The sequence below is a fragment of the Capricornis sumatraensis genome, chromosome 8, assembly GCF_032405125.1.
Source record: "Capricornis sumatraensis isolate serow.1 chromosome 8, serow.2, whole genome shotgun sequence".
Lineage (NCBI taxonomy): Eukaryota > Metazoa > Chordata > Mammalia > Artiodactyla > Bovidae > Capricornis > Capricornis sumatraensis.
Window position 1 is genome coordinate 69,685,508 of NC_091076.1, and position 11,711 is coordinate 69,697,218.

General features: G+C 50.1%; 1 protein-coding gene across 1 annotated transcript in view; it reads left to right on the forward strand.

The window, feature by feature from the left end:
* Positions 1-5,262, forward strand: part of KSR1 (kinase suppressor of ras 1) — a 160,866-nt gene extending 155,604 nt beyond the window's left edge. Inside the window, exons 20-21 of the mRNA XM_068977422.1 lie at positions 498-578; positions 2,531-5,262. Coding sequence (XP_068833523.1) covers positions 498-578; positions 2,531-2,609 — 160 coding nt within the window. The 3' untranslated portion in view covers positions 2,610-5,262. The remainder of the gene's footprint in view (positions 1-497; positions 579-2,530) is intronic.
* Positions 5,263-11,711: the final 6,449 nt, after the last annotated feature.

Sequence of the window (11,711 nt, forward strand, 5' to 3'; positions counted from 1 at the left end):
AATTTGGCTCGTTTAGCAAACCAGGCCTTGATTTTCTCCTCCCCAAAAGAGAAGGCTGCACTGAGCGGGTGCTGACATTCAGGAGATGATTCCAGATTCCTGAAAGGCCATGGAGCCCCACCTTCTCTTTCCACACGTGGGACACAGAGTCACAAATAGGGATGTTTCCTGCCCAAAGTGATCAGTTTTAGCCCCCACAGGGAGAGAATGCCAGCGTACCTCAACATATCTATATCAAAGCTTTCTGTTAATGACTTTTACTTCCACACACTCAAGCCTCTAATTCTCATTTTCTCTTTTCTGTTCCATCTATCTTGTTGCTTATTTTTATTTTTTGGGGGTGGTGGATGTGCTGGCCTGGCCTGTCATCTCCCCCCTCTCCTGCCATGCTGATTTCTGCGGGCCCCCCTCCACCCACCCACACTGGGTGTCCATCTCCATCACCTGCTGGACTGCGTTCCTCCCACGCCTGGCAAAATGGTTGCGGGCACTCCCAGGCGTTGGCGGAGCCGCTACTACGGGAAAGGACGTTCCGGTCACCCTGACTTTGGGAACAACTGTCCAGTCCTGGAGGAATAGTGTGTCTTCTGCTGTTTCCCCGATCCTCGGCCTGTTTGCACTTAACCCTTTGCACATCCTGTCTCCTACTGTTTCTGCATCCAGCTTCCCCTTCTTGGCGTGTGGTATTCCCATAAACAACAGTGATGCTCTGGCAGCTCACATGGCCACTGGCACAGGCCCTGCAGGCTGTTTCTGTCCCCAAGCTGAGAGCAGACTCACAGCATGTGGCAGGGCCTCTATCCACACAGCATGGCAGACAATGGCTTGTTCTAGGGAGGGCAAGAACTCAGATTGCTGGCCTGGGTCTCCAGAAGCCCCTCTGGCTGGATCTTAGAGAAGAAAATGCAGGGACCAGACAATAAACTCCAAGATGTCAGTTTCAATGAGGAGCGGTGGGCCTGCTGGTCGACCTCTGTTCAGCATTCTGTGGCTGTATTCCAGAGGAAAGCTTGGGGGAGGTTCTCTATGCCAGGCTCCCTTCCAAGCTTGCTCTGCTGCCAAGCATGGACTGGAGTGGGGATGTTCTTTCCTCTGTCTACAGGGAAAGAGGGGCCCCTGCCCTGTGTCCTGGCCAGGCCTTAGCCATGTCCCCCGTCCCCTCCCCACGGTCTCAGGCTCTGACTCTGCTCTCTCCCCTCTTGTCTCTCCTCCTGTAGGTTGTAGGCCTGGCTGCCTTGCATGTTCGGGGCTTTCTTCCTCCTAATCCACGCTCGGCACTGCGACTTCTACTCCAGCTCAAACAGCGCTGCGGCCACTAACCCAGGGAATGCGATCCTGCCGCCCCAGCCTCTCTGCTGAGACTTCTTTCTGCTTTGTTTGTTAAAACTGGCCCTCGCCCCGCCCTGTGGCCCCGTGTGTGCCTGAGTAACAGCTTTCCATGGAGGGTCTCCCTAACAGCGCCCCCCCCCCCCAACCCAGAACCTCCTCCCTGGACGCAACTTCATCTCTCTGCAGCACTTCTGTGGGGCGGTCCCGTCTCCCTACTAACAGCTCAACGAGAGAGATCCCCCCTCTCCCGCACCCCGCAACACACCCGCCCTTCGCAGGGTGTGTCCCCGGGACAGGAGGCGGGGTTTTGCTTGGCTCTTAACCCACGAGGATCTTGCCCAACAAAGAGTGGAATGATTTCAGAGCTGCCTGCGGTCCCCTCTAGGCGGGCTGCTGGTGTAACATCACAAGTTCTATTGCCGTGAAAGACACCAGCTGGAAGGGGTGTGTCCTCGGCCGCACAGACACCTGGGAAAGTCGTCCTGAAGCAAGGGGGTGGGGCCTGTCTCCAAACAACTGTGAGAAAGCTTCCGGTCCATCCCCCCGCCCTCACAGCATCACTCCCCTTCCACCTGCCCTGTGTAAACAGAAAGTACCAGACCCCAAGCCAGCATTTGGCAAGAGTGTGGCTGACAGGTCTTGCACGGGTCCTCCATGGCTTACCAAACGCAGGTTCCTGACCCACCAAGACCTGAATCTGGGTGTCTGGAGGCAGAAGCTGAGAACCTGTATTTCAACCCGCTTCCCAGATGGCCCTGATGCCCTCCCCCCCCACCCCCACCCCCCCACGTTTGAGGACCATTTCTAGAAGGAGCATGCAAATATCACTCTCAAGGTTGGGGCTGAGTTTCTCTTCCCTCCCAGTTCTACTCGGAGCAAGAGGTTTGAGAATGAGCTGCCAATGAGAATGAGCCCGCAGCAGTTACTGGGCACGTGGGGTGCTGGGGCTTTTGAGACAAACAGGCCACTGCCCTCCAGGAGGGAGCTGAGGCCTGGCACCTCTACCTCCCCATCCCCACCCCCGGCCAGGTGTGACCAGGAGCAGCTCTGCCAAGGCCACTGGCCTTATCATCACTCCCACTGCTTGGTGCGGCCAGGTCCTCTATGGAGCTTCTGGAACTGGCCTGCTCATTAGCTAACGTTGCCCAAATTCTGATCAAAATCTGCAGGGCAGTAATTCTTGTTTTTGTTCCTCTTTCAGCATTAACAGCAGCAAAGTTGTACCCCGGTTTGAAAGGTTTGGCTTGGGCATCCTGGAGTCCAGTAATCCAAAGATGTAGCCAGCTGTGCAGTTTTTCTGATGACATATTTCTTTCTTAAATGTGTCTCTAAAACATCCGAACCACCACCACGACAAAAAAAACAATGCTCTTCAAAATGCCAGCCACCCTCCTGAGTGCCACAAACCAGGAGCATGAGGCCTTGGTTTAGACCGTTCATCTGCAAAAACACTTGGGTCCTGGAAATGGAGCTGTGCCTGCTGTTTCTTAAAATGACATCACCAACAACCAGACCTGTCCTGACAGGCGGCAGATGTTTACATGTATGTTCGTGTGGAGTTGGACTTGAGGTTGTACAATAGGTATTAATAAAAATAATGGTCTGTGCAGAGGTTGCTGGCACCGTGGGCCAGGATGGCAGAAGGGGCCCTCCCCTCTGGAGGTGCCCACACTGGACCAGAGGAAGAAAAGCATCATGATTGTGGCTGGTCTCCTGGCAGGATAGGCGGGGGTTGGGGGTGGCAAACACAGGGTTTGACCAGGCTTCTACTTTGGCCCTAAATCCTATCACCCCTCATCCTATCAAAGAGGTGTGGTCTCTTCCTCCTCTTGCAGGTGAGACCCTGACCGTGACCTTAAGCTGGATTAACAGGGTCAGGAGTCTGCAGAGAGCTTGAGTTCACCTTTGACCCCTGTAATCCAGTCCATATCTGCTGGAAAAGCAGAGACAGATCAAATCCAGATAACATCTGGACTGATCCAGTGGTTCCCAACCAGGGTCTCCACTGCCTATGGAGCTGTTTGTTTCATGAAGCCCCCAGCGGGACACCTGGGAGATGGAATGAAAGGCTTTAACTATTTAGATACATCCCAGTCCTTAACTAACATTTGACCCCAGCGCTAAGGCCCAGCCCAGCAGCTGTGTACGCCGTGAAAGCTTGATCCATGAAAAGAGGGAAGGTAGAAGGTGCGGGAAGAGGCAGGCAGGGTCTCTGAGCCCACTCTCCCAGTCACAGAGTGCCCTGGCCCTTTAGAAGCGCATCATCGATCTTGCCAAAGTTCTGTCACTGCCCACCCCTGAATCCTGCTGAAACACCTTAGCCTGCCCCTGACTCCTCCACTGCCTGTGTTCAGAGCTCTTAGATAAGGTGGGAGGTGTGTGCCCTGCCTTTCGTTTAGACCCAGCTAGCAAGCCCCTTACCTTCAGAGTCCTCCCAAGCACCAAGGTTTGTGTCCGTTGGAACCAGGTTTGGGTAAGTCCAGGATGTGAGAGGGTCCTGCCTGTCCTCATTAGAAGCTGACTCCTAAAGAGGAAAGTTCCAAATGCCAGAGAAGCCCTTCAGTGAAGGTTAGGGTGTATCAGGCTCCAAAGCCAAAAATGACCCATGGTGATGAAAGTGGAGAGGAGAGATTGTCTTCAGACCCAGAACCCATGTCCACATTTGGAGCCAAGATGAGAAGGCATGTGGCCCTCACACCGGGTTTATGTACACCTGTCTAACCAGGCTCCAAACCTGGAGTCTGGCCAAATTGTCACGTGAAATGGGCCACTTGGCCTGGGGAGTGTGGAGCGACCTTCCTGGCTCTCGGCTGAGCATCCCTTGGCGGCCCTGCTGGGAGGGCACAGCCAAATAGCTGTGCTCGGTACCTTGGCCTCCGGGCCAACAGCACCTCCATCCTGCCTGTTGGGTGTGTGGGGAGGAAGATGGAGAGGCTGTAAACCAGCTAGACTTGGCTCTGGGGGTCTTTTGTCCTCTGTAGGACGCTTGGCTTCTCCCCATCATCCCTTTGACCTCCAGGTCAGCCTCTCCCCTGATTTCTCCACTCCAGGTGGTATGTGACTCCGCCTCCTCTGGTCATCAGGCTCCTCCCCCCACATCAGCTCCTTCCCAGAGGTCACAGTTCATGCCTCGCACGATTCCCCTCCAAACCCTTGGACAAGCAGGTGGCCTGAGGGTTGGGACGGCAGCTGAGTGAATGGGACTCACCTCAGGCCCACGGACGGACAGTCTGGGTTTTTTTTCCCTTGAAGGTGTCACACTCTTGGGTCAGTTCAGGAAGCTTTCTTTGAGTGCCTACTGGGTGCAAGTGTTGGCGGCCCAGGAGGGGAGCAGTCACCGTGCCCGCGTTCAGGAAACTGTTGATTTGCCAGGAACCCAGAGGGTGGGCCTGGGGGCCACCCCCTTCCTCTCCCGGGCCCTGGGATGCCTTCTTGCTCTCAGTCTGAGCCTCTGCCCTGCCTGTCATTGAAGAGAAGCAGCTAAGGAGCTCCCCAGGTGGTCCCCATCACCCTGTCTCTATTTAAGTGACTGTGAATTGAGGTTAGGAAGACACGCCTGCCCTTCCGTGTGCTCCCCCGTCTGCCTTGGAACACATGAAGGACGGCAGATACTGTGAATTCAGCCCTCACAGCCAACTGTGAAAGGGATGGAGAAGCTGGAGGCCTCCTGGACAAGATCTCGGGGGCTGCAGAGGTCCCCTGGGGTCTGAGAATGGAGCCCAAGTTTCAACCTTCAGCCCACGCCCCCCAACTCCACTCCCCAGCCTCACCTCCAAACCCCTGGGATCTGTTCCTGATGCCTTTAAACACCAGAGCCACAACCCTTGGTCCCCATCCAACCCAAGGTCTTGAATCCTGAGTTCCCCACCAGTTGTGAGTGGCGTGTAGCCAAGATGACGTCTCCATACCAACCGCTATATCAAAGATGCGTACAGGGCCTGGAATCCCTCTGCCCTCTCACAGCATTTCTTCCTGTGATCACTGAGGGGCGTGGCGTGCCCTGTAAGCCCCTGATGGGGGTGGTGGGGGTTGTCTGTGTTGCTTTGGGGGCCGGGTGGAGATATAAATGTGAAGCCAGTTAGGGAGCTTGTGCGATGCTGCAGTGTCGGCCAGGATTTCATCTGTGTGTGCAAACCCAGCATCTTCTGTGGCCACGAGGCACACACTTGCTTTTTTGAATGTGATGTAAAATTTGTATATTAAAAGTTTTTATATTTTCTATCAACTGCATTTGTCTTCCAGAAATGTTATTAATTTAAATTAAAATGGTTAGTATTAATGGACGTGCACTATCAGTTTTTGTGGGTGTTTTTTTTTTTTTTTTTTTGCCTTTGGCAAGAACACTGCCAGGCCCAGCCTGGGTGTCTAGAGTCTGTGAATAAAATCGTACCAAGGTATCTGGGCCTTGTGTCTGCTTGGGTCCATTCCAGATGAGTGGGGCAGAGGTGGGGGGCTGTCTGATGGGTGGCATAGGAGAGCAGGAAAGGAGAGGGTAGGGTGTTTGGCCCCCATCTGGGAGCTCCTTCCAGGGAAAGAAATTTTGCCTGGACCTTGGAGGCAGATATTTCTAAACGGATGGGAGTAGAGGTAAGAGCATCAAAGCCCATGATGTACAGAAGAAGGTCATCCTACCCCCAACAGTGCCGGCCTGGTAACATACTCAGACCCGTCACTGTCTCCTCTGCTGGAGGGGTCTTTGACTTGTGAAAGCCTTGAGGGGAGGGAGTCTAAATAAGATTCATCTGAATATTACTTTTAGGAGCCTCTCCTCACCAGTTATAAAGAGAGAAACGTGAGACTTCCCTGGTGGTTCAGTGGTTAAGACTACACCTTCCAATGTCAGGGGTGTGGGTTCAACCCCTGGTCAGGGAGCTAAGATTCCATGTGCCTCGCAGCCAAAAAACCAAGACATAAAACAGAGACAATATGTAAAGGCTTCACTATATTCATTGGTTAGCTCTATAAATCTTTTGGTGGCATCTTCAGGGTTTTCTATGTATAGAATCGTATATACAAAGGGATATTACTCAGCCATAAAAAGGAATACATTTGAGTCAGTTCTAAAGAGCTGGATGAACCTAGAGCCTATTATACAGAGTGAAGTAAGAAAGAGAAAAATAATTATTGTGTACTAATGCATATATATGAAATCTAGAAAGATGGTACCAATGAACCTATTTTCAGGGCAGCGATGCAGATGCAGATGTAAGGAAAGGACTTGTGGACACAGTGGGGGAAGGAGAGGGTGGGACGAACTGAGAGAGCAGCAAGGAAACACACCTTAACCGTGTGTAAACAGCGAGCCAGTGGGGATTCGCTGTATGATGCAGGGAGTTCAAGCCCAGTGCTCTTTGCCAACCTGGGGAGGTGGGAGGGAGGTTCCAGAGGGAGGGAGCATACGTATGTGAGCGTTCTCACTGTGTCCAGCTCTTTGAAACCCTATGGACTGTAGCCTGCCAGGCTCCTCTGTCCATGGGATTTTCCAGGCAGACATATGTATACCTGTGGCTGATTCATGTTGATGTATGGCATAAACCAACACAATATTGTAAAGCAATTATCCTCCAATTAAAAATAAATTTTAAAAAAGACTAAAAATGGTCCACATTTTTTAAAAGTCTTAAATAAAAAGAATTTTTTTTTAGAAAAAAAATACAGAGGTAAGCAGGAGGTTGGGGTAAGCAAAACAAATGGGGGCCAAGGGGAACCAGCATCCTCTAAGCCAAAGAAGTGCTTTCTGCACATCATCTTACCTTAAGCCTCACAGCAGCACCCCTGGGGTAGGAACTGTTGTGATATTTCAGCTGAGGCACAGAGAAGTTAAGATATCTACCCAAGATAACACAGCTGGTCAGTGGCTAGTCTAGGACTTGGGCCACACCTTGACTCCAGAACCTCCCTCTCATCAGAAACTGGGGAATTTATTGGCCAGCCATTTATTGAGCACCTCTGTGTTCAAAAGATGGTGCAAAGTGCTGGGGCACAGCAAAGAGATAGAATGCTTGGCTTCGGTGGGTGGCTGACTCAAAGAAGGAGTCCCTCAGTCTGTCTAGCAGGCTTCATGGAGGAGGTGGCCTTGGAGCTGACTTGAAGGGTGACTAATATGCCTGTTGCATGTGAGAGGGCTTCACAGGAGGTTCAGGGGTAAAGAAACCACCTGCCAGTGCAGGAGATGTGAGTTCAATCCCTGGGTCAGGAAGATCCCTTGGAGAAGGAAATGGCAACCCACTCCAGTATTCTTGCCTGGAGAATTCCATGGACAGAGAAGCCTGGTGGGCTACAGTCTGTGGGGTCACAAAGAGTCAGACATAGCTGATCGACTAAACAACAACATGGAAATAAGAGGAGACTGTTTTACTTTGAGCAAAGGCTTAGAGGTCTGGGAATACAGAGTGTGCTTGGGATATCAGAAGTCGTTCAGCTTTTCATTGTGAAGTGGAACCCGAGGAGAAGGAACCTGGAGAGGATTCTGTAGGTGCCAAGCTAGGAGTTTAGGCTTTAACATGACACCGCTGGGGAGCCATGAATTGAGCCTGGGCCTCCTGCCGTGGAAACATAGAGCCCTAACCACTGGGACACCAGGGAAGTCCCTGAACTACTGTGTCTTGCCTGCTTCTCCTTTGTTTCTGCATTCCTTCACTTCCCTCGTTAGGAACTGCTTGAGTCTCCTTTTGGAACTAAAGTAAGTCCTAGGAGACTAAAGTCTTTTTTTACAAACAAGAAACGGGGGATCACGTTTTGTGATATAAATAAAATCAAGTGGTTGTTAAGAAAATGAAAACGAACAAGAACTTAATTTATAGTTTCTCCCAAAGTGATCATTTTTTTATGATGGAAATAAAATCAAGTGGTTGTTTAGAAAAAAGAAAGAAATGGGGGACACAGAGGGGCTTTTGTGCCCGGGAGGGCCCCGCAGGGTCTTGCTCAGTTTCAGCGGAGGTGCAGCAGGCTCAGGTGACACCTGCCATGAGAAGGTGCCCCCAGGTCGAGCCAGAATGCAGGCCTCCAGGTTCCACGTGTAACAAAGATGAAAAAGACGCCAGCTATCAATGTATCTTTTGAATTTTTCCATGGTTTCCCCCTGTGAGATTTAGAGTATCTCACAGGGAACCGGAGGCTTATCTGGGCAGGTGTGCCTGCCTCATTTCTCACTTGCCAGGTAGGAGGGGAAACTCAGGCCAAGGAGGCAGTCGTCGTCACCACCCAGTTGGAGAAGCAACTGACCATGGGGAACAAACACGCGGAAGAGAGGGTGCGTCCCTGCCCCCAGACAGAGCTGGATTGTTCAGCTGTGAAGTTGGGGGTGAAGTGGGGCTCTGTGTGCACATGCCAGGATTATCTGCGTTCAGATCAGTTCAGTTCAGTCGCTCAGTCGTGTCCAACTCTTTGCGACCCCATGAATCGCAGCACGCCAGGCCTCCCTGTCCATCACCAACTCCCAGAGTTCACTCAGACTCACGTCCATCGAGTCGGTGATGCCATCCAGCCATCTCATCCTCTGTCGTCCCCTTCTCCTTCTGCCCCCAATCCCTCCCAGCATCAGAGTCTTTTTCCAATGAGTCAACTCTTTGCATGAGGTGGCCAAACTACTGGAGTTTTGGCTTTAGCCTCATTCCTTCCAAAGAAAACCCAGGACTGATCTCTTTCAGAATGGACTGGTTGGATCTCCTTGCAGTCCAAGGGACCCTCAAGAGTCTTCTCCAACATCACAGTCCAAAAGCATCAATTCTTCAGCACTCAGCTTTATTCACAGTCCAACTCTCACATCCAGACATGACCGCTGGAAAAACCATAGCCTTGACTTGACGGACCTTTGTTGGCAAAGTAATGTCTCTGCTTTTCAATATGCTATTTAGGTTGGTCATAACTTTCCTTCCAAGGAGTAAGTGTCTTTTAATTTCATGGCTGCAGTCACCATCTGCAGTGATTTTGGAGCCCCCAAAATAAAGTCTGACACTGTTTCCACTGTTTCCCCATCTATTGCCCATGAAGTGATGGGACTGGATGCCATGATCTTTGTTTTCTGAATGTTGAGCTTTAAGTCAACTTTTTCACTCTCCTCTTTCACTTTCATCAAGACGCTTTTTAGTTCCTCTTCACTTTTTGCCATAAGGGTGGTGTCACCTGCATATCAGGTTATTGATATTTCTCCTGGCAATCTTGATTCCAGCTTATCTGCATGGCAGAGGCTAATGAGTTTGGAAGCACTGGCTGGCTGCAAACCTTCAAGATGTATTGGCTGTAGAAATGAATGAGCAAGGGTGGGAACTAGGAAACTGAATCATCAACACTGGAAATGAACACTGAGCATTGATTCCACTTTCACAGGACACATTCCTCCACTCTGTTGAAGGATGATTTGCAGGATTCTCAGAGAAGAAGAAAATATATTGCTGAATCTAACCATTTTATGAGACTTACAATGTTCAGGGGTTACTGTGGACAGAGCAGGTGTTTGCAAAGATTTATATGTTTTCCCTTAAGCTGCAGTGGAGGGTGGGCTTACCCGCTGGTGCTAGAGGTAAAGAGTCCACCTGCCACTGCAGGAGACGCAAGAGATGCAGGTTTAGTCCCTGGGCCGAGAAGATCCCCTGGAGAAGGAAATGGCACCCAAGCCCAGTGTTCTTGCTTGGAAAATTCCATGGGCAGAGGAACCTGGAGGGCTACAATCCTGCGGGCTGCAGAGTCATATATGAGTTAGTTGACTAAACCAACTGACTGGCCTTTGGACTTTTTTTTTCCTTTCTCAATAGGTTATTTTTATCTTTCGAGGAAACGCTAATCAGTGGCAATGGAAACCTCTTTACCCAAGGTCTGAGTGTAGGTGGGGGAGGTTGACGATTAACCAGGGTAAATTGTGGTTCAGGTGAGAGTTCCTCTGTCCTTCTGCTCATGGAAGCTTCCAGACTGACTTGAAAGCAGTAGGGGGAAGGAGCTTTTGGCAAACAAGGCTCTGTCTTCAGCCCACTGTTTCACATCTAAAATCTCCTAGCTACCTCTATGCTCTGAAATCCATCTTTAAATGCTATTCTATTCAAGTAGGTGATACATGTAGGGCCTGATGATGGGGCTCCCAGGCACAAGGCCTTCCTATGTCTCCCATTTCTTTCATTATAGGAAACAGTCTTGATTTGGCCTCCATGACCTTTCCTGAGTTCCAACTGTAAGAAATAAAAACTCAAAATGGTCCACTTTCAAGGACAACTAGCCTAGAGTGACAGTCTGCTGATGTAAGAGCCCTTAGGATACTTGCATAGGAGAATCCAAACAAAGGGAGAGTAATAAATCCAAGTGACTTTCTCGGGAAGATTGTTAACTCTGTAGTACTTAGCCAATGAGGAGCCGGGGGAGGGACTTGCATGCTGAGAGGATAAAAACCCCACTGACGCTGGGTCTACAGCCTTCCCACCAGACACCCGATCTTGCGAGACTTGTCATTAAAGCCTTACTTCTTGCTGCATCTTGTGTCTCCAAGTCTATTCCTTGGGTTGGGGCTGGTGGGCTTTATTTCCCTCACAAGGGGCAGATTCAAGCTGTTGTTCATTAGGGAAGGGAGAGAGTTGGAGACCAAAGAGAAACAGTCAAGAGCAGCCTTGGGACAAGGTCCTGTTTCCCCATCAACAGATACATACCATAATATCTTTGAGCTGTTTGGCAGATACTGACACCCCTTCCAGGTGGGAGAAGTTAACAATTAAAGATGGTATGCTGACCACAAGCAGACCAGTTGGACCTGAAGTCTACTCACCTCACCACCAACCCATCAGAAGAATGTCCATGGACTGAACACACCCTCTTTGAACTATTACTATAAAGCTTCACTTTAAAAAATAAGCTTTACTTATTTTTATAGTAATAAAAAATAAGGTTTTTTTATTCCACACTATTTGCCGCAAGTTGGGACACAAGGTTTTGAGGGCATTTAGCCCACTGTAGCCCCCTTTGCCTGGCACAAAAATAAAGCTACTGTTTTCTACTTCACTCAAAACTCTGTCTCTGAGATTTGATCTGGCACCAGTGTACAGAGAAGCTGAGCTTTTGGCATCACAGGTGCATGTCCTCTGCAGGAGTAGATGGTTCCAGATTGGGCACTGGAGAGAAGACTTCCCTAGAATATATTGGTGAGTGGGTGTGGTTCTGGCGGGTGCTTTGCCTGGTCTATGGAGAAGGGAGACACTGAACCACCAGCTACTAAGATGAAGATGAAAGCTGAACAAACAAAATTCCACTGACTACATCTGAAGATCTAATTGGTTTTATTATTCAGTGATTCATGAATCAGTCAGCATCTGATGTTGTAAATAGAAACTGAAAGGTTGTAAATAGAAACTGAAAGGTTGTAAAAAAAGAAAAAAGAAAGGTTTTTAGAGGTCAAAGGAGGG